Below are 23,950 nucleotides of genomic sequence, written 5' to 3' on the forward strand. Positions count from 1 at the left end.
TGATTCTATGGTCCATCTTCTTTTCACATCTTCTGCCTAATTTTTAATTGGATTGTTTGTTGTTTTTTTCTTTTTTAATGAGTTTTAAAGTTCTTTATTCAGGATACAATCCTTTATCATCTACGTGATTTGCAAATATTTTCTTTGAGGCTTGAACGTCAATGTAAGACAACATTTCATAGTAAATATCCTCAAGCATTTGGAGGAAAAATCAGAGATTCAGAAACCAAGTACAGATATATGGACAAAAATTGGAAGAAAAATCAATGAAAGTGATAGAATTCAGGAAATAAATTTTAAGACAAAACCACTTCATAAATAAAGAATAAGTTGCAGTGTGCCAAAGGGAGACAAGATTCTTACTAAAATGTAATAAGATTTACTGAAGAAGGCAGGAAAACAACGAATTGGAGATTTGAAAAAAAGTCTATAAGGGTCTTAGTGAAAGCATTTGGAATGGACAACAAAGAAGATCTAACATATGTATAATTGGAGCTCCTACGTTCTTAAAGACCAAGGAACAGAAGTTAGAGAAAACCTAAACTTCCATTTTGAAAGGACCTACTAACTATTTGGGAAAACATCTAGAATAATGAACTTTGAGACAAACCCTAGTAAAACTGTATTAGACTTTCAAGACAAAGAAAAGTCCTCAGGGCCTCCAGGCAAGAAGAGCACATAGCTTGTAAAGGCAAGAATGTGCTGAAACCAGACTTCTCAAAAACATCACACAGAAATTGGCATCTGTGCAAAAGCATTTCAGAAAGCTTAAGGAAATCAAAAGCAAGCCAAACTCCCCTTCAGTATTAAGATTACAGAAAGTTTTAAATATGCACTCATGGATACTGTTAAAGTGAGCTCTCTCTGAGAAGTCTGATGGGGTAGTTTTACTCAACTAGGAGATGACTGGGGAAATTTTGTTGTGAAGTTGTAGAGATAAGGCAAAAATAAGATTGGTGATATAGTTGGAAAAATAATATGTAAACCTAAGATGTTCTGACAAAGTAGTAAAGTGCAAATTTAAAAATGGAATAGAAGAATAGAAAAGGAGAAAAGCAAAATAAAACTACTGATTGTATAGATAACAGATGAGAGTCAAAAGATAGCATGTAAAACTGACCAACTGGAAAATAATGATCACAAAACACCTGCATATCAGAATCTATGGGATACATTTAAACCAGTGATCAGAAGAAAATTCATAGCCTTGAATACCTATGTCAGTAAAAATGAAAGAATAAAAACAATAGATTAATTTTAAACTTCCAGTCAGAAAAGCTAGGAAAAGAACAACAAAGTAAATCAAAGTATGAGGAAAGAGAGAGTAGAGATGAAAGCAAAAACTAATGAGAGAACAAAGAAAAAGATCAAATGAACAAATCCAAATCCTGGTTTCAAAAAAAGACCAAGGATCAGGTAATTAAGAAAAAAAGATCAGATGGGGAGAAAGCGTAAATATATATAAAGATACAGGAAACAGTTATTGATACAGAAGATATAAAACTTAATTGTATGATTACTCTGCATATCTTTATGCAAGTAAATTTGAAAACCTAGATAGAATGGATAATTTCCCAGGAAACATACAATTTACCAGAATTAGCCTCAGTAATCGTAGAAAGTTTAAATTTATTTCTATGGAACAAAGAATTGAGAAAGTTATTGAGGAACTACTCCACAAGAAAGCACTAAGCCCAAATAATTGAACAGGGGAAGTCTGCCTAACATTTAGAGGCTGGTTAGCAACATAAACTCTTTCTGAGCACAGAAACATTTATTTATTTTTAAAGATTTTATTTGAGAGAGAGAGCATAAGAGAGAGAGAACGCACACACAAGCAGGGGATAGGGGTAGAAGGAGAAGCAGACTCCCTGCTGAACAGGGAGCCCGACATGGGACTCGAACCCAGGACCCTGAGATCACGACCTGAGCTAAAGGCAGATGCTTAACTGAGCCACTCAGGGGCCCCCACAGAAACATTTATGAAGCAAATACAACGTTGATATCAAAACCTGATAAAAGGGGTGCCTGAGTGGCTCAGTTGGTTAAGCATCTGCATGCCAAGCTCTTGAGATCAAGTACCGCATTGGGCTCCTTTCCAAGTGGGGAGCCCACTTTTCCCTCTGCCTGCTGCTCCCCATTGCTTATTCTCTCTCTCTCTCTCTTTCTGACCAAAAAAGCTTTTTTTTTTTTTAACCTGGTAAAGATCACAGACACACATGAATCAGTATCCCTTATGAATATTGACATAAAATTTCTAAATATTAATTGTTAGACTCTAACAGCCCACATTAAGAAAATAATACTTCATGACCCAAGCAGGTTTTATGCCAGGAGTGCAAGAATAATTAATCCTGTTAATTAGATCTAAAAAGAAAAATCAGAATACTATCTCCAGAAATGCTGAAAAATTCTCTGACAAAAATTTAATACCTAGGGGTGCCTGCGTGGCTCATTTGGTTAAGTGTCTGACTCTTGAATTCAGCTCAGGTCATGGTCTCAGGGTTATGAGATCGAGACTCAAGTCAGGCTCCCCGCTCAGTGGGGAGTTTGCTGGAGATGGTCTCTCCTCCTTCTTCTGCCCCTTCCCCCCTCACATGCACTGCTTCTCTCTCTCTCTCTCAAAATAAATATTTTAAAAAACTAATGCCTGTTCCTAATAACAACACTGAACTATAGCAATGGATGGCTACTTCCTTAACATAATCAACGTATATACCAAAGTCCTAAAGTCAGCATCTTAAGGGGAAATACTAGAGGCATTCCCACCAAGGTCCAGAATACTTCCAGAAAGTTCACGGTCTCTGGTACTTTTTAACATTATATTGGCACTATTAGCCAATGTGACTAGACAAGAGAAAACAATTGGGAAGGGAAAAGGAAAACTCTGTCAGTGATACGATCATTTACCTGGAGAATTCTGTAAGGAATCCGTGATAAAACTAAGACAACAAAAGAATTCAACAAGGGGGCAGTATATAAAAGCATGGAAATATCAATAACATTCATATATAAAAGTAGTTACCAGTTAGAAGATATGATGGAAGAGAAAACTCCATTTACAGTAGCAACAGAAAAAATAGAGGAGTAAATGTAATAAGAAATGAAATGTATAAAAGTTAATGTAGTTTTCTAGATTGAATTGTTTATCCTCCCCCACCAATTTATATTTCAAAGCCTTAATCAAAAGTCCCTCAGAATTTGACTGTATTTGGAGATAGGGCCTTTAAAAAGATAAGTGAACTCTATATCTGAAACTAATGTTGTAATATATATTGGCTAATTGAATTTAAATTAAAAAAAAAAAGTTAAAGTGAGGCCATTAGAGTGAGTCCTTATCCAGTCTGACTGGTGTCCTTATAAGTGGAGATTGGGACATACAGGGAGACACCAGGGAAATAAGCTGTGTGAGGACACACGAAAAGAAAATAGCCATCTGCTAGCCAAGAAGAGAGGCCTTGGGAGAAACCAACCTGCCAACACCTCGAGCTCAGATTTTCAACCACAAGGACTTTGACTAAATAAATGTTTATTATTTAAGCCACCCAGTCTGTGATATTTTGTTACAGCAGCCTGAGCAGACAAATATAGTTAACATGGAACATTCCTAAAAGATGCAAAAGTAGACTTGAAGAAACCTTCCTAGGTTTTGAATAGGACATCTGAACATCAAGGTATTCTTACTAATAAGTTAATTTGTAAGTATATTGTGACCCCTGTAAAAGCACCAAAATCTCTTTTTTTTTGGAGGTAGACAGGGTGATAACTAAAGTTGATGTGGAGTAAGCATATAAGCAGAACATTGAAAAAGAACTGTGAAAGGGGATTAGCCCTATCAGATATTAGAACTTAAAGCCTCTATAATTAACACAGTGGTAGTGGGGCACTGACTAGAATAGAATGGAATGGAATGTCTAAACATAGACCCTAACATATATGGAACTTTATGAAAAAAGTGGTATATCCAGTCATTGGGGCAAAGATGGGCTTTTTAATAAATGGTGTTGGGGCAGCTGGCTAACCATTTGGAAAAAGATAAAATTAGATCTATTCCTCATGTATAAATAAAACTGAGCAAATAAAACTGAGCTACAGATGGATCAGAGATCTAAGTAAAATCGGAAACTCTGTATGCACTAGAAGAATGTATGGTTGAATTCCTCCTGACAGTCTGGGTGTAGGAGAAGCCTTTTTATGACTCAGAGTCCATCTGCAATAAAGGAAAATATTGATAAATTTGATTATAAAAAATAAGCTTTTTCACATAAGCAAAGTCAAAAGAAAAATGACAGATTGTGATAAAATATTGTAACATATAAAATAGCACAGGCTAATATCTCTAATACATATTTTTCAATGAAAAATGAAAAGACTAAATGAGCAAAAGGCACAAGCAGACCAGTTGCAAAAAAATATATTAAAATGTCCCCTGAAATACAGGGAAAATGATCAACTTTCACCATAAGAGAAATGCAAATTAAAATTGCACCAAAATACCATTTCTCACTCATATTGTGCAAAAAATAAAAATCATAGGGTACTTGGGTTGCTCAGTCAGGGTCGTGGGGTTGAGCCCCACATTGGGCTCCATGCTCAGCATGAGTCTGCTAGAGATTCTCTGTCTCCCTCTGCGCCTCCCCACCACATGCACTGCACTCTCTCTTTCTCTCTCTTAAATAAATAAAATCTTAGAAGATGAAGGAAATTCCTTTAAAAAAAACCTTGACAAAATAAGTCTTGTCTTGGGGGCTGTGAGGGGAAAGTCACGCTCATATGTGGCCGGTGGCAATGTGAAATGGCACAACCCCTGGAAAGGGGTACTTAACAGAGTTATATGTTTATTTTCACCCAGTATGGCCACTTCTAGGGATTTACCCTGAAGGTACTCCTTTAACAATACTGCAATATATGTGCACAGAGTTATTCATTACAGGGTTATGGTAATGGTAATATACCGTAAACTGCCAAGACGTGGGAGATTGGTTGAAGAAACTATGGTGCTACATTACCTGTAAAAACAAATATGGAAGATCTCTCTAAACTAGAAAGTTAATTTAGGATATAAGTGAATAAAGCATTGCAAAATAATATGTAGAGTAGGCTGCTTTCCTTTTTAGTAGTAAAGACAAAATAGGAAAGTACGCATTTGGGACGCCCGGGTGGCTCAGTGGTTGAGCGTCTGCCTTTGGCTCAGGGCGTGATCCTGGTCCGGGGATCGAGTCCCACATCAGGCTCCCTGATAGGAGCCTGCTTCTCCCTCTATCTCTCTGCCTCTCTCTCTGTGTCTCCCATGAATGAATGAATGAATGAATGAATGAATGAATGAATGAGCGAACAAATAAAATCTTTTAAAAAGTACATATTTATCAGGTTAACTTTTTCAAGAAGAAATACAGGAAGGATAAACCAGGGGGTAAAAAGAAATTGATTAGCCTCTGAGGAGGTTAGACAAGGGCACTGAGTAAACAAATTGTAATATATATATATATGAAATAAGATGCTGTATAAAACATTGGTTGAATCCTACAGACATAGTATTGAACTATAAGATAGTTCAGCTGTAAGATAGACATAGTATTGAACCAAAGATACCAGACACAGGAGTATATATTTCCATTTATATGAATACTTGCACATTTTACTATAGATGCGTGATACCTCAATACATTTTTTTGTAAAGATTTTATTTATTTATGAGAGACAGAGATAGAGGCAGAGGGAGAAGCAGACTCCCTGCAGGGACTCTGATGTGGGACTCAATCCTAAGATCCCGGGATCGTACCCTGAGCCAAAGGCAGACCAAAAGTGGCTCAACCACTGAGCCACCCAGGTGCCCCTTGATACGTTTTTTTAAAGTTTATTAAAAGATACTTGTCTTGGGATGCCTGCCTGACTCAGTCCATAGAACTGACCACCACAGCACAGAACAGAGTTACTATAGAAACACAGGTACTAGACATGAACTTCAGGTGTACATTGCCTCCTGCTGCCACTGTCCTTTGTGGGCAATGAGAAGAAGCAAATTCCTGGTTCTAAAATTATAGGCAATAGGAGTTGCTGAAACAGTGGCTCCAGTAGGTAGAATGTATATGTATGTGGGGGCCAGAGGGGGGGGTCCTCTGAAGAGTCAAGATAGAGGATGGATTCAGGGTGTTGTCTGGTGCTGCATTTGGGGGTAGGGTTTAGACGCCAGTTTTTACCCTACTTTAAAGGCACTAATCAGAATTCAGATGGCCATGAAAGGCAAGTTGGAAAGTAGTAACTCAAGCTGCAGTGTTGCATAGGTAATTCAAAGGTATTGTGCCATTTCAGAGCTTTTGTTTACTTTGGAATGTAGATTTCTGTTGACCCGGGGGGCCTTTATGACAATTAGGAATTTGTTTCTTCAACAAAATAGCTTATATTTCAGGTGACTGTTGAAATGTAGAAGGAGTAATTATGCTTTTGATGACTTAATTTGGGTTAGATTCCATCACTGTACAGAAAAGGAAATACATTTATTCTACTAAAAAGATTTGTTTTTAAGGAGTCAGTTAGTGGGGAATTTATTTTTACCGATTAGCAATTTAAGATAGAGTTATGAGACCATTTAAGACCTTCAAAAACCTATTTTTAAAAGAAAAACAATGTTCAGCTCATGAATAAGTGATAATCCAAGTGTTTGGGGCACATTTTCCTGCAGAAATGGTATAAGTTATAGATAGATTCCCTGGAAAGCCCTCAAAAATCTACTTAATTCCTAATGCCACGACATAATTGTTTCTTTGAGAGAATATATTCTTTTTTTTAATAATAAATTTATTTTTTATTGGTGTTCAGTTTACCAACATACAGAATAACACCCAGTGCTCATCCCGTCAAGTGCCCCCCTCAGTGCCCGTCACCCATTCATCCCCACCCCCCGCCCTCCTCCCCTTCCATCACCCCTAGTTCGTTTCCCAGAGTTAGGAGTCTTCATGTTCTGTCTCCCTTTCTGATATTTCCCACACATTTCTTCTCCCTTCCCTTATATTCCCTTTCACTATTATTTATATTCCCCAAATGAATGAGAACATATAATGTTTGTCCTTCTCCGATTGACTTACTTCACTCAGCATAATACCTTCCAGTTCCATCCACATTGAAGCAAATGGTGGGTATTTGTCATTTCTAATGGCTGAGTAATATTCCATTGTATACATAAACCACACCTTCTTTGTCCATTCATCTTTCGATGGACACCGAGGCTCCTTCCACAGTTTGGCTATTGTGGACATTGCTGCTATAAACATCGGGGTGCAGGTGTCTCGGCGTTTCATTGCATCTGAATCTTTGGGGTAAATCCCCAACAGTGCAATTGCTGGGTCGTAGGGCAGGTCTATTTTTAACTCTTTGAGGAACCTCCACACAGTTTAACAGAGTGGCTGCACCAGTTCACATTCCCACCAACAGTGTAAGAGGGTTCCCTTTTCTCCGCATCCTCTCGAGAGAATATATTCTAACTCCCAACAACAATAGCAGATTTTAAATCTCCTCCTTTTTCCTCGTGCAGATTTCCAAATGGGTGGTTTTTCTAGCCAAGGCCATGAGAGTAGTAGGGATTCTGACGGCCTTCCTTCCTGGGGAGTCCGTTTGGAGACTGTAGTGGGGAGTTGAGGATCTAACCCAGTTAGGGCTTCTTAGCCAGGCCTTCACTTTAATAAGCATCATAACTTATAGTGGCTTTGCCTCTAGAGGTTTCTGGAGGTTGCAAACCATGCTAATTATTAACTCCTTAGGTTCCTAACATACAGAGCTTTTTAGGAGTGACTTGAGCTGCTTTCTTTCATTCTCCAGTGGTGTGGATGTTTTTGACCTTTATACCTTGAGTATCCAGTTAGCAAAATGTGAATTGTATGACCCGTTTCTTCCTTTCCCTGTCAGGTAGTTCTGAGGGTTACTGAGAAGTGGGTTAAATGCATTAATATCCTCAGAGAAAAAATTTTTTGTGAAGTATGACTACTTGGACACAACATAAAGTCTGTCCCCAAGATGTTGTATTTTGTCTAATTAACTACCTTTATTGGCATTTGGATTTTTTGCTGCTGGCTGTATTTATCCTCTCCTTGTTAGTATACTGGGCCTCCTTTTGTTGTAAAGTGTCAATTTAAAACATTTGTGATGAATAATTCATACCATTCAATAAATATTAACTCTTTAAATGTAACGTCTTTTCGGGCAGCCCTGGTGGCTCAGCGGTTTAGCGCTGCCTTCAGCCCAGGGCCTGATCCTGGAGACCCAGGATCGAGTCCCATGTCAGGCTCACTGCATAGAGCCTGCTTCTCTCTCTGCCTGTGTCTCTGCCTCTCTCTCTTCTCCCTCATGACAAATAAATAAATAAATGAATGAATGAATGAATGAATGAATGTAACGTCTTTTCAACGGGGGCTGTAAACGTGGTACTGTTGATGGTGGCATATGTTAATTGTGCTTTGGTTTTCAGTGAATGAAAAAATTCAGAAGCGGGAACCTTAACATTTTGAACATAACAAGTGTCCTGCACTTTTCTTGGGCAGTTTGTTAGTGCTACAGATCTCGAGCACAAGTCACAGCAATTCTAAAGAGACTATTTGTTACCGCATTTATTCCTGAGTAGAAAATGGCTTTGCATCTGAATGATGCTTTTGAGCTGGCAGCAGGGCAGGGTTCAGATAATTTATTGTTACTTACAGATTATGTTTCTGCTCTACTGTGACGTTATTACAGATTTTCATCATTTTCATGTTTGTCTTTCTCTTTTCTTTCCCTTTTTCCAGTTCTTCCTCCAGTGCTGGTTCCAAGACACAGCGAATATAATCCTCAGCACAGCCTGTTAGCTCAGTTCCGTAACTTAGGACAAAACGAGCCTCACATGCCGCTCAACGCCACTTTTCCAGATTCTTTCCAGCAACCCAACAGCCATCCATTCCCTCACTCCCCTAGTAGCAGCTACCCCAACTCTCCTGGAAGCAGCAGTGGTACCTACCCGCACTCGCCCACCAGCTCAGACCCAGGAAGCCCTTTCCAGATGCCAGGTAGGTTGAAATGTTCAGTGATTTTCCAGTCAGGTAGATGGTGCTGCTGCCTCTGCAAGCATCAGTGGGAGCTGGGTACACCTGCCTACCCGAGAGCTCTTCAGCTCTAGTACCTGGTGCTTTGCTCTTGGTTGCAAGATACTGCTGTGGCTGAAGGGAGACCTCGTAGTCAAGGAAGCAAATGTCCTATTTTATTTGCCAGGCATAGATGCTTGAATATATTTTATTTTCTATTTTGAAGGGTTTTGAAACAGCTGCATCCTTCTGGGAGTGGCATAATTGTTACAGTCTTTGCTCTTGATAAAAGAAAGAGAAAAATAATGTGTTGCACACATTTGCCGAAAATGGAAAAAGCCCTGTTGTAAGTGCAATCTCAGAAAAGATACTTCCTGAGGGATCACACCCCACCCCCCACACTTAATCAAATTCATTTAAGTGGTGATGTAATCCCAAGAAACATATACTTTAGCAACAAAGGAAATGCAGCAGAAGTACTGGAGACCATCTGCTTGTTTAACTTAGCAAAGACAAAAACAATTATCTTCCTTTTTTAGACTTAACTGATGGTGTAATGTTTATCAAAATAAATGATTAATTAGGGCATTATATTTTTCAGATTATAGGTTAGTAAGCAAGCATCTCACAAAAAAAAATAATTAGTGCCAAATTTCTTGCTAGTAGACCTCAAGGAGCATACTCTACACAAAGATGTACTTAACACTGATTAACATTTCAAGAAGGGAAATGCGCGGGCAAGCCTGTTTATTAGGCCACTTGAGATGTTTTTAAGTAAATGTGAATTTGACAACAGTGCTGGGTATGTCCTAAAAAATTGAAAAGAGGTACATACTTGATAGTGCTATCTTTTATTTATTTATTACTTCTTTTTTTTTTTTTTTTTTTTTTTGAGCCTTTTATTCTGCAGCATTTTGTTTTTCCATCCAAAACTGTTTAGGATGAGGCAGGGCATTGAGAATACAGACTAGTTTAAAAATCAAACTAAATATCATCTGATGATTTCTTATTCATCCCACTGTCTCCCAGACCCATCGGGTTTGGTGAACCAGGTTAGTGATGAAGAGACAGTTCCAGAAGCTTTTGAGCAGTGGCAAACCCAGGGTAGGCCCAAAAATGAAAAACTGGAAGATTTTTGCTTGAGTTTACACTCTGTCCCTGGCTGTGAAGGAATAAGGCACAAGCCAAATAAAGGAAATGTGGAAGAGAGAAAGCTGCCAGGGGTGGGAAAAGGCACTTGTGGGAAAAGTAGAGTATCACCCATAGCTATGCAGTAGTGTTGTTGCCATAGGGTGCTGGTGATATTCTCACCAGCTCATTTGCAGAAATTTACTGGATTTGGTCTCGCAGGATGCTCTTTGTCTTCATTCCTGGCTGCAAGTAAAGCAGAGTCGGTGTTACAGCTGCAGGGAAGAAGCTGGAGACAGGGTGACAGAAGCATCCAGATTAAGATCCCCTTAGTCCTGTCTTTGTGCTGTGAGCCCTCACTTGTTAGCAGCTGGACAGTGGAAGTTACTGGGTTGTGACTCAGCTGGAGAGTCAGTCTTGGAAATCTCTAAAAAACTGTAAAGGAGCAGCAATATCAGCCATTTTTGTATTCCCCAGTTGCCCTTAGGGATCTAGGCTACTTATCCAAGTTATTCATGGTTCCCTAAGGTAAAGCTTTGTTCCCTGCTCTGTCACGTGTGCTAGATGGGCTCACAATAGCCAGTGAAGCACTTGCTTTTTGATCACAAAGGATTATTTGTGGGCAACCCGTACCCCTTATTTAACTTAAGAAAACACAAGACCTATATTAGTGTTCTTTGTTTCAGAAGTCATGCTGTTTGCCTCTTATTGCCAGCTGGCTGTGAGCTTTCTTAGAAGAAACATATGTAAAATCTGAATTAGAACATAGCTGTGATAAACTGATTATTATTCAGCTGCTAGAGGTTTTAAAACTAATGATTATTATTAAGTAGGTACTCTTAACAGATTGTTTAAAGTCATGAGAAATTAACAGTTTAAATCAGTAAATTGTAATGAAACTCGGTAAATTCCTGGGAGCCTATGTGTTTAATGTAAGAGACCCTGAAGCTTTTTTTTTTTTTTTTTTTTTTTTTTTTAAAGAAATCCTATGTTGGGGATCCCAGGGTGGCTCAGCGGTTTAGCACCACCTTCAGCCTAGGGTGTGATCCTGGAGTGCTAGGATCGAGTCCCGATCCTTGCATGGAGCCTGCTTCTCCTTCTGTTTGTGTCTCTGCCTCTTTCTTTCTCTGTGTGTCTCTCATGAATAAATAAAATCTTTAAAAAAAAAGAAGAAGAAGAAGAAATCCTATGTAGCTTTCAAAGGTTTCCCATCCACCAGTGAAACTATGAAACGCACAGGTCCTCTCAAAGTGGCTTGTGTGAAAGTGTTTAAGTGTTCTTCTGATTATTTTAAAACAGCCTGAACCTAGTAGGCAGACAGCTTCTGTTACTGGCATACAGTGCTTTTCATACCACTGAATGTTCACTATGGTTGTACCAGATGATGAGATGTTAGTCACTTTCAGAAAGTATACACCCAGTTCAGTGTCTGTAGCAGCTATTTTCTGATAGGGAGGTTGAAATGGGCAATTTAAATCTCAAGAATTTCACAGAATATATGTTTTTAAGTGTGTGTGTTTATTTATGGAGAAAAAAATCATTTTCTTTAACTCTTGTAGCTGATACGCCCCCACCTGCTTACCTTCCTCCTGAAGACCCCATGACCCAAGATGGCTCTCAGCCAATGGACACAAATATGATGGCACCTTCCCTGCCCTCAGAAATCAACAGAGGAGGTAAAATAGATTGCTGTTTATTCCTCTTTTACTGTCTAAAGTTTATCTGTCCAAATGTTACTTTCCCTCCCAAATGTTTATTCTGTAAAAAAGATAGCTATAGGAGAAAGAACACAGCAAGAGAAGCTAGATAGAATTTTTTGGATTACAAATCTTTTTCATATGAAGAACAAACACACTGATTTAACTAATGAAGGCCTAAGTGTAATTGTTCAGTCCTCTCTTGAGAACACAATACTTAATAATTTTGAATTGGTGGTAAAAGAGTATTTTGAAGTGGAAGGACAAAGGGTTATTAAGAAACAATAATATTGCCAAGTGGAGTTGTCACTGGTGATTTCCAAAATTAGAAGTTCATATAACACGGCTTTCCAAAGGTTCTTTTGTTGTTAGGATAGATATTCATAAGTATCATTATTTTCTAGCTCTCATCCATATATAGCTGCAACTGGAACCAACTAATAACATTTGTTTCTTTCTCACTGTATTTGTTTCTAAATAAAATTGTGTTACAAAAATGGATCAAGGTGTATGTTTTTCCTGTTCTTACCTGGAAGAACATATAAGCAGAACCTCTAAGCAGAATGGAGCATTTCTTTGCCTTTCTGAGAGAGGGTGGGTATGTTTCCAGCCCTGTGTGACCACCGGCAGCAGCTGAGGGGAGAATGCTGTCATTCTGCGCTGGCAAGTGGGGTGGGCCTAGACAAGTAGAGAACTTGGGTCAGTGAACTTCTGGAGGATCCCTGAGCACAGGGGTAGGAGATTATGACCACATTGTTGCAGAAAACCGTTCCCAAACAGCCTCTCACAGAAGAAAGTGTTTGGCTGGTGCCATGTAGCATAGATCATTTCAATATGCAGCATTTTATGCAAATTGAAGTTACAGTGGGATCTAATTACAAGGCATTGGTCTCATTTCATTCTTACTATTTTTTTTTTTTTTTTATTAAAATGGCAGATACCTCAGACTTTGTCAGGGTTGCTTACATTTTTTAAGTTCTTAAAATCTGACCATAAACTCAACCTTTCTTAGATGTGCAGTATAATAAATTGGAATGTGTACCTTTTTAATCTGTAAAATATTTTTCCATCTATTTTATTGGCTCTGTATTTCTCATAATGTCTAGAACAAGCTCCCAAACATAATTATGGACCAAAAAATAAAGATTCTGGTTGAGGAAAAAAAACAAAATCCTGTCTTACACATCTCTGGAATTTGTATTTCAAAAACAGGATAGCAGGAGAGAATGGGCACGGCACAACTGTATGATTAGGAGAGTGTGGGCCCTATTAGCTATTGCGGTTAAGCCTAAAATGTCTGATTTCAGGAAATAGGCCTCTAAATTGCTTTAAGGTTTTTCCTTTAAATAGCTTTACAAATTTTCCCCATTAGAATAAGTTTACAGTTAATATCTGCCTAAGGAAAGAATGTTGGCCTTTCTGTTACTCCTTTACCTTTGGTGGTTTTCCTAAAGCAGGAGTCAGCACACCACAGTCCACAGACCAACTCAGCCTGCTGCCTGTTTTTGTAAATAAAATTTTATGGGAGCACAGCTATGTCCAGTACATATTATCTGTGGCAGCTTTAACGCTACTAGGGCACAGTTGAATAGTTACAGTGGATACCATATGGCCCACAAAATATTTTTGGTCTTTTACAGAAAAAACTGTGTCGTCCTCTGACCTAAATGGATAGTATCTTTTTTTTTTTTTTTTTTTAAGATTTTCTTTATTTATTCATGAGAGAGACACACACACAGAGAGAGAGAGGCAGAGACACAGGCAGAGGGAGAAGCAGGCTCCATGCAGGGAGCCCGATGTGGGACTCAATCCCAGGTCTCCAGGATCAGGCCCTGGGCTGAAGGCGGCGCTAAACCACTGAGCCACCCGGGCTGCCCTAAATGGATAGTATCTTAAACAATCCTGATAACTTATAAAAAGCCTTCTCTAATGATGTTACAACCTTCCTTTCAGTTTTAGCACTAGCTAAATCAGTAAAATTTTGCTCTTTGAAATACGGCAACTTGACCTGGGATAATTGTTCAGTAGAGAAATAGTGTATGCCTGTTTTTGGCTCACCTGCTAAGTGTGTAGAGCAGCTACCATATGCATGGTTTTTTTTTAAATGATCTTTATCTTTGTTTTCTTTACCAAATTCTAAAATTAAGTATGTTGTGATATCTGTGGAGGTTGATGTTAACACAGAAGTAAACAGTTCTAGCTTAAGCTTCTAATTTGGATATTCTTTCTCTTTTTACAATTGTACACTCAGGACCTCGTAAACCTTAGATCATTACGTATGGGCATACTGGGCATACATGGTTTGTATTCCTGGAATCTCTAAAGCAGTGGTATAAGAGGTTTTACTACAGAAGGAACTTATCTTTAGAACCTTTTAGTTGCAAATGTTTAGAAGCATGTTCTGTTTGGAGATTTGTTAGTCTTAAGAGATTTGAGTTAACAAGCTGCATCCTGTCAGTAAAGTTGGGTAATTTCCATTGTTGGCCCATTCTGGGAATGGAGAGACAAAACACACCTGCTCTGCATGACTTAAAGCAAATATAAGGAAGTTAGCATGAAATCTGGATGAGAGAGATATGATTCATTCTGTAAAAATGGCCAGCTGGCAAGATTTCTTCCTACATTTGAGGACCGGAGCAGAGCCGTGGCCGTGATGGTTATTGGCAGCTGAATGTGAAGTAAAGGAACTTCTTATCAATAATTAGAAACTGATTTTCATTGCTTTGAAAAAGCATAGGCCTATGAAGGCTTTGTTGAAAGTCACCCTTTTTCTGCCAGCACCTTTGGCACATTTCCTGTCCTCTATTGTGCTCTTCCCATTTGTTTTTCGCTTGCCACTTGTATTTCTTTAGATGGGGAGCCAGCATCTGTGGTGGGGGTGACTTCCATTTTGGCATATGACGGAGCAAGTAGCATATTGTGAGTGTTCAGCAAATGCTTTGGTATGCTTGCTTAGCTGGTGTTCTGGGGATCTGATAGTAATTGGAGAAGATTATTTTCCAATTAAAGAGGAATGTCACACACAGTAAGGAGTACCTGTTTTAGATCTCATCGAGAAATCGTATACATTGTAATAGCATTTGCTTTTCCATATCTTCATTCCATGATCCGGAGCCAATTTTACAATACAGTTTCAGTTTTTGAGAGCCCAAGGCACTTAACCGAGGCTGACTGTAAGCTTTTCTTTCTTATAGACGTTCAGGCGGTTGCTTATGAGGAACCTAAACATTGGTGCTCTATTGTCTACTATGAGCTCAATAATCGTGTGGGTGAAGCGTTCCATGCCTCCTCCACAAGTGTGTTGGTGGATGGTTTCACCGATCCTTCCAACAATAAGAACCGTTTCTGCCTTGGGCTGCTCTCCAACGTTAATCGGAATTCCACTATTGAAAACACTAGGCGGCACATTGGAAAAGGTGAGTTTGCACTTGAACCTCTTTTAGATGTTTGTCTGCTGTGTCCCTGTTCCCCTAGAACTGACCTAGTCATTCCTAGAGCAGATTCGTATAGCAAACACCAGGTAATAAACGCTGGCTCCAGTACGCAAATATTGGAAGTTACTCGCTTTCCAATCAGCAGTTTCTGTGGTCTGCCACCCCAAAGGAGTTGATACTAATTAGCTGAAATAGTGATTGGAGGAAGGGCAGGGGGCACTAGTCTATCTTAGATTTTGCTGAAGAATAAAAACAGCTGTTAGAAAGTGACTTACAACCTAAAACTAAATAATAAGTTAAAAACGAGTAAAACCTAATGTGTTTCAAATGCGCCCCATAACTTGGGAGGAAAAAAGAAAGCACTAATCCGGAATAACCTATGAATGTCATGTTTGGCTATATTATCTTCAGTCTGGGCCAAGTAGGGTAGAGTGCTTGCAAACAAATCCAGAACTCTTTTTTTGTTAGTAGACTTGATTATCTTGTAACAGTATGAATGAAACAGTTATGAAACTTATAGAGAGAAGGTTAAGCAAATGACTGAATGTATGGTTGCTGCTGAGAACCTGGCTTTTCACTGTGGAGTAAGAAAAATACAGTGTAGAGTAGGGCAAAAATAAACCCCATGGTGGTATCAGAGTGAAATCATGATTTAAGAATATGTGTACATATGCGTATATGCATTTTTATGTTCTCATGGATGTGTGTATGTGTGTGTGTGCACTTAGATAGGTGGGTTCAGACATGCATATGGTTTCTGATCTGTCTGCTGAAAGGGCTAACAGGTAAAGATGCCCAGGAGCAATAAGCACATCTGCTGCTCGGCTTTTCATCTCTTAACACCAGTTCCCACTGGGAGGATCCAGGGCTTCTCAGGAAAAGTGCCGACTCCAAGGCCAGAACAGATAGACAAAGATGACCCTGGAACATTTTGTTATATCAGAAAGTGAGGAAATGTTTAGATGGAGCATGTCACAGGAGCCAACTTGGAGGGGCTTCCCCTGGCCAATTCTGGGACAGTTTGAGCACCAAAATAATTGAGTACAGCTATGGATTTTATTTATTTATTTATTTTAAGATTTTATTTATTTACTCATGAAAGACACAGAGGAGAGAGAGAGGCAGAGACACAGGTAGAGGGAGAAGCAGGCTCCCTGCGTGGAGCCTGATGTGGGACTTGATCCCGGGACTCCAGGATCACGCCCTGGGCCAAAGGCAGGTGCTAAACCACTGAGCCACCCAGGGATTACCCAGCTATGGATTTTAAACCACTGAAAAACAATAGTAATTTGTAAGTCCATGCCAATAATAAGTAGATAAAGAATGAATGGGGAAGGCTGGTTGGTAAACGTAGAGTGAGTGCTAGAGTTGGAAAGTCATCATTTTGCAGCCGTCAGGAATCTTCAGTGTATTCCTGAATTTGCAGAGAAATTTTTTGCAAGAATTGGGGTATTTGCAAGGTCTTACAGTGTCTCCACACAGACTGCCTGTTAGGTACAACAGAGAATAAAAATCAGTAACTATACAGTGGAAACATTGGACAGCATCTTGACTGGGAGATCAAAATTATCATTACCAATGAGAGACAGATAGATCTCATATGCCACCAGATGTGATGCCCTGAGAAGGAAGTAACATCACCTATGCAGAATTCCAATTGAGAATGCAAATCTGAGCCTCATCATGGGGAAACTTCAGACAAAGCCAACATTCTTTTAGAAAGAGTGAGGCGGGGATGCCGGAGTGGCTCAGTGGTTGAGCATTTGCCTTTGGCTCAGGTCATGATCCCAGGGTCCTGGGATCGAGTCCCACATCAGGCTCACTGCTGGGAGCCTGCTTCTCCTCCCTCTGCCTGTGTCTCTGCCTCTGTTTCTCCATGTGTCTCTGAATAAATAAGTAAAATCTTTAAAAAGGAGCGGGGGGTGAGGAGGAACTGTATTCTTCCAAAATATCAATGTCAAAAGACAAAGGTATAAAGATGTTCCACATGAAGAGAGATTAAAAAGATATGACAGCTGTGTAATAAGTTGACCCTGAACGTGATCACCTATACCAGAAAAGGGGGAAAAGACCACAGAGGACCTTACTGGGCTCTGCAGACAGAGTTAGAACATGAGTGGTAGATTAAATAAGAGTATTATATCAATGTTACATGCACTAGCATTGCTAATTGTACTGTGGCTATATAAGAGAACATCCCTATTCTTAAGAAATACATACAAAAATGTGTGTGTATATGATTATATATCCATCTAAAACAAATCCTATGTCAGAATATATATAGATAAATGAATATACATGTATCTATGTGTGGATATATATATATATATACACACACATAACCATATATATATGTGGATATGTATATATACATATATCTATCTATATATATATATATAGAATGTATATGAGGGTGTGTATGAAAGCAGAGAGGGGAAGGAGGTGCAAATGATAAAACATATGGAATAAATTGTCACCATAGATGAATCCGGACAGTGGTTATATGCGTGTTCTTTGTTCTGGTTTTTTTTTTTTTTTTTTTTTTTTTTTTTTGTCTGTTTGTTCTATTTCTAAAAGTTTGAAATTATTTCCAGAGTAAACATTTAAAAAAAATTTACCTACCATAAAATTTAGAACAGTGGACCAGATCAAGTGGTTATTTAATAAATGCTTAAAAGGCATTTGATATAAAGTTCAACACTTGATCTTTAAAAAAACCAAAAAACCCCCTAAAACAGGAATCAATAAATAGTTCCTTTGTATGATTGGGGGGGGGAGGAGGAACAAACCCTAAACTCTACATTTGATGATGAAATGCTAAAACCTAAGTTCATAACATATAGATACCCTACTATGATCTCTAAACCCTGAAAATTGTATACAAACACAATTTTACGTATATTCAGGATGGAGGGTTATATTTTTAATTAAGTTCTAAAGTTGACCATTACCCCAAAGTACTAAAAAGTCATTGTACTCTGGAACATTTCTATTAAAAATTAGGAAGAGGGGCACCTGGGGGACTCAGTGGATTAAGAATCTGACTATTGATCTCAGCTCAGGTCTTGATCTCAGGGCCTTGAGTTCAAGCCCCACATTGGGCCCCATGCCAAGCATGGAGCCTACTTAAAAAAAAAAACACAGGAAGAAAATAAGGATTCTGGGAATGCTGTTATTTAAAATTGTTTCAGATGCCTTGACTGGAGTATTCAAATGTAGAATTATCAATAATGGAAATAAGCCAAAATTACCATTATTGCAGATGATATGATTAACTAATTGATAATATTCTTGGGATGGATTCTTGAAGAGAAATTAGTAGGTCAAAAGCTTTTGATGTTATGCCAAATTACTTCCGAAATGCTTTTATTAATTTCTGCTCGTACCATAAGTCTGTGTATGAATGGCTTTCCTCCTTTCACCCATGTCAGTATTACTTATGTTAGTAATATGTAGTTAGTATGGTGGTACTTATGGTCATTGTGTTTATTCAAAAGTTATGGTTGTTTATCTAGAAACTTCTAAAGAATTTTTTTTTAAAGATTTACTTATTTATTTATTCATGACAGACATAGAGAGAGAGAGAGGCAGAGGGAGAAGCAGGCTCCATGCCGGGAGTCCAACATGGGACTCGATCCCGGGACTCCAGGATCGCGCCCTGGGCCAAAGGCAGGCGCCAAACCGCTGAGCCACTCAGGGATCCCCAAGAATTTATTTTTAGAAACTATGTGCCAGTTTTCTTTAGTCCGGCAATAACCAGTTAGAAAATATAGTCGAGGAGAAAATCACATTTCCTGTACCAATAGAAAACATAACTTTTTGGAAATAGTCTGAATCAGCAATATATGAGAATTATGTAAAGAAAACTAAATTTTACTGAGAGAGAAAATTTAGATAAACAAATAAGCAGTCAGTGTTCCTTAAAGAGAAGACCTAATATTGTGAGACTATTTTAAAGATGTCTGTTCTTCCTATTTCAGTGTATGGTTTAAAACAATCCATGCCAGAATCATAATGTGTTATTTTTTGAAAGTTGGCAAATATGTTCTGATATGTTACCTGGGAGAACAAACGAGTGAAAATAGCTCCATTTTTTAATGGAGAAGTAAAGGAAAAACTCTTGATGTTAGGCTAATTAAATTATAAAACTACAGTTAAATCAGGGTGTAGACAAATGGCAAAATAAATTAAACTCAAACTATATTGTATTTCAAAATGAATGTATATTAAGTGAAGCATAACAAACCAGCAGTCTCCTAGTGGTCCTGCAGGAACGACATTAGCTTCTAAGTGAGGCTGTCGGGAGAAACCCTGACCTCAGTATCATATATGCAAATAGATTAATGAACTGAGGTTTTTTTTTAATGGCAAGCTATTAAGAAACTAGAAGAAAATACATTTGATCATAGAAGTAGAAATTTTTAAGCATAAAAAGCAATAGGAAAGATCATGAGATTTGACTACTGAAAGCTTTCAAACTTCTATAGATTAAAAAAAATACAAAGGACTAATGGGGAAACAAATAGGAAATAAATTATTTATATCTTACACACAGCTCATAAAAAAGTAATAAAAATACTAGAACCCCAGTGGGATAAATAGGTAAGAAATATGAACAGTAAGTTTGTAAGAGAAACACAGATGGCTAATAAAAATATGAGAGCATATCCAGTCTCACATGCAAATTAAAACAATACTGTTTTTCAGCTATAATTTATTTTAATTTATTTGTTTTTGTCTTAAGCTCACTCAGTCCTGGCATAGGCAAAATGAGAAAGGCATTCATACACTGCTTGTAGGGTGTAAATTGATACAAGCATTCTGGAAAGTCGTTTGGCAAAGTGAATCAAGAGCCTTCGATCCAGTGATTTAACTTCCAGGAATCTCTCCTAAGGATATTATCAAAAATTATCCAGAGATATTTATCCTGGCATTGGTATAACAGCAGAAAATGGGTATCAACACTATGATCCAATAATAGCAGAATGGCTAACGTAAATTGTTGTGTCCTTATAATCCCATCGATACTTTGAATGTTTGCAGAGAAAGTTTAACACTCAAAACCTGTAATCTAGTGCATCCAGCACTTACAGTTACTACCTTTACATTACTAAACAAGGGATAGTATTTGCTGCTTCATATTTTGTTTTACTTTCTAAATGTTCAAAAATGCAAATTCCTCATTTTTATTATCGGGGAAAAGAGTTAAACAGACACGCTCACTCTCTCTCTCTTAAATTGCTTTCTCTACATCAGGCAGGAAAATGGGCTTCTGCTCTAGCAGCTATTTAATCATTACGGAAGTCTTAGCCATTGTGTGTACCTGTAAACACAACACATAATTTTTTAGATTGGATTGGAGACCATAGTTTTCACATTGGCTGAACCATGCTAGAGTTACCTGCAAGATAGATTGTTTAAAGCCATATGGGATGTGACTGTGTTCACTGCGTGGCCTATAATAATCTGCCATTAATGGTGTAGGACTTTGTCAGAATGCCCCCCACCGCCCCCACTTTCCTTTTTTTAAAGGCTGGGTAGGATCGATTTCCTACACTCCTGGCACTCTAAGATGTCACAGGAAGAAGTTTGGAGCAGATGGTAGTTCGGAGAGATCAGATTCCACATAGTATGAATTATTTTTATAATTTTCTTTTCCCCTCGACCTTACATCTTACAGCTCTTAGCACTACTTCCTCCACCTGTGGTTTTCTAGTTTTTTTACTTTTCTTGATCCTCCTTTGTTATATTATTTCCTAGAAACCTCTTAAATATACAAAATAACAAAGGGATATTGTATGAACTAATACAATTAACTAAGATTTTATCAGTTGTGCAAGATTTGGAGAATGTCTAGTTAGCCAAATTTTAGATCCATGCAGATTCATATATTGAAGTTACACAGATGCTTTTCAGCTGTGAAAAATGATAATGAAGACATTGCATGCATTGTCTTCCTACAGGAGTACATCTTTACTATGTTGGAGGGGAGGTGTACGCCGAATGCCTCAGTGACAGCAGTATCTTTGTGCAAAGTCGGAACTGCAACTACCATCATGGATTTCACCCCACTACTGTTTGCAAGATCCCCAGTGGGTGTAGTTTGAAAATTTTTAATAACCAAGAATTCGCTCAGTTATTGGCACAGTCTGTGAACCATGGCTTCGAGACAGTCTATGAGCTCACTAAAATGTGCACTATCCGCATGAGCTTTGTAAAGGTAAGTGAATTCTGATTCCTCTGGTCAGGGTTTGACACACTTGCTGCGCCTTCTCTTAGTTGTATATAAATCTGTATCTTCTCGGTATGTGCCCATAGAAGCCAACTTATTACCTAGACGTTTTTAAACTTTAGTGAGGATGTCAGTTACCAGGAGAATATAATTAGAATATAGGAGAGTTTGTATTACATGTTAGCAGCATAGGCGGCTTGACTAACTGTCCTATTTGAATAAGCACTATTTTAGTCATTGTAGTACCATAAAAGAATGTCTTGTTATACATTTAACTTGTATAATTTAAATGCATGGTTTTCTTAAGAGATCAATTCAGTAAACACACCCCCCTTCCTTTTCTTTTTATTCTGTGTTCTTAATACCTTTATGATGGTAATGATTGTTGCTTTAGTTTTGACAATGAACAAGTAATCTTTTTGTAAATAAAAATTCGTAACACTGGGTTTTTTGTTTTTTTTTTTTTTCCCCACTGGGGTTTATTTTTGATTGGTCAGACTTTTTTTAATGGTTGTGGCAAAAACTCACGATTTTCTTATAATTCAAAAATTAATAAGACCTTTGCCCACAAATGCCTTAGTTCTAAGATTATTGTTAGGGTTGAGAATGGGGAAGGTTAAAGACATTGTTCACGGTTAAGTGATCTCTTTTATGCATTTGCCTCTGAAAAATAAAAAGTTTTAAGATGTCATTGAAATGTAAAAACATTAAATATCTGGTTAGATTTTATGAGTTGTAACTTATTCTAATGACTGACTTGTCTCTGAATTCTCAAAGATAAATTTTCATCCTCTGTTACCTTGAGAAACAGAACTAATTATATATTTGGGTGAGGCAATCACCTTTTATGTCCTCTCTTTAGAAGCTCACCTAACTTGTTGTTAAACCTGTTTGTAATGTATGTGTTACAGAGGGTAATTTTGGAAACTTACTTTGTTAATCATCCTTTAGATCAAAGATACCTTTCCCTGAGTATCATTGTTTTCTTACTTCTTTGAATCATAGTAGCAGATTTTGACTGTGTTCTCTGAATGTTGGCTTTCTCAAAACATAATTCAGTAGTTCTTTGTGGCTGGGTCTGGTGCCTTTTTAGTATTAAAGGAGGGTTTTTACCTTTTAAAGGGATTTACCAATATGCTATGTACCTATGGGACTATAAAGATCTTTCTCAGCCACAGTTAACATTCACTGTTTCGTTTTTGACTTTGCGTTTTAGCTAAAATGAATTTTAAAATGAGGACAGTCACTTGCCAGCAGTGCTTTTTGTCTGTTGTTTACTGGTATGGAGGAAAGAATACCTGTTGAGAGTCAAGAGACCCAGGTTCTAGTTTTATCTGCCATTTTAACTGTGCGGTTAAGGCACAGGGATCCTTTGCTGATCCTCATGATTGTCATCTTTAAGACCGGTAGGTGGAGTTTGGGAACTGTGGTAATCATTACAAAGGTCCCTTGGTGAGTCTACTACTATTGAAGAACCACTCAAGAGGAAATTAATGACTCTACTGCTCCAACTGGCTTTCTCCTCATGCTCATTTCATATTGATTACCTAATTTTAATGGTTTTACTTTTATACATTTTAAAATATTTTTACACAAGTACAAACTTTACACTAATAAAAAGTGTTTATGATATAAAGATCTGCATTAACAATGTATTAGATTTCATTTATTAAGCAAATATTTTTAGCACCATTCCAGAGAATTAACGCAAAGATGTAAAAGCACCTAACATCTCTAGGATCACAATGATAGTAGCCTATTACATGTTTAACTATAAAATAATGAGATGGAATGGAAGGTTATGGACATATAATAAATCATATATAATAAAGATATAATGGACATAGTTGGGAAGCTGGATTTGGAGAGTTATGGGTAAACAAATTTCGTTTTAAAACTCCTGCTGACATGATAAAGGGCAGCTGCTTATACATTTGCAACAACAACAACAAAATTCAATAGTGTTTGTGCAGTATTGTTCTTTATTATGATAAGGGTTGCATACCTTGCCCTGTCACTTAGCATCTTAGAGAAATGATACAGCACATTTTACTAATATTAATAGCCAATCTTGTGCTATTTTGAAGACCATCATTTTGGACTTTAAAGCATTCATTTTATAAATTATTTGCACAATGAACTCCCCATATATATCTGAAAAGTCCAAGTCAATTCAGCTGAACAGGTATTTCTTAGGGCTTCTGCTTTGTGCCAGTCACTGTGCTAGGTGTTTGAGATCAAAGATAAATAAGATCTGGTCTTCCCTGTCTTCAAAGAACTTACTATCTAATGTAGGAAACATGCACACAAACCTTTAAATTTAGCAATGTATTGATATAAGTACAAATGCATAGATGTATATCGGTATGCAGTTCATATATCACAACTTTTTCTTGAAGGTTCTGATGTTCA

At 37.8% G+C, this 23,950-nt stretch overlaps 1 protein-coding gene across 8 annotated transcripts in view; it reads left to right on the forward strand.

The window, feature by feature from the left end:
- SMAD1 (SMAD family member 1) overlaps nt 1-23,950 on the forward strand; it is a 78,199-nt gene that overhangs the window by 52,112 nt on the left and 2,137 nt on the right. For all 8 annotated transcript variants that reach the window (XM_025438746.3, XM_049094158.1, XM_049094157.1 and 5 more), the window contains 4 exons: nt 8,775-9,032; nt 11,735-11,851; nt 15,067-15,288; nt 21,270-21,526. In XM_025438746.3, the coding sequence (XP_025294531.1) occupies nt 8,775-9,032; nt 11,735-11,851; nt 15,067-15,288; nt 21,270-21,526 (854 nt within the window). The remainder of the gene's footprint in view (nt 1-8,774; nt 9,033-11,734; nt 11,852-15,066; nt 15,289-21,269; nt 21,527-23,950) is intronic.

The sequence above is a fragment of the Canis lupus genome, chromosome 15 (assembly GCF_003254725.2).
Source record: "Canis lupus dingo isolate Sandy chromosome 15, ASM325472v2, whole genome shotgun sequence".
In the NCBI taxonomy this organism is placed as follows: Eukaryota; Metazoa; Chordata; class Mammalia; order Carnivora; family Canidae; genus Canis; species Canis lupus.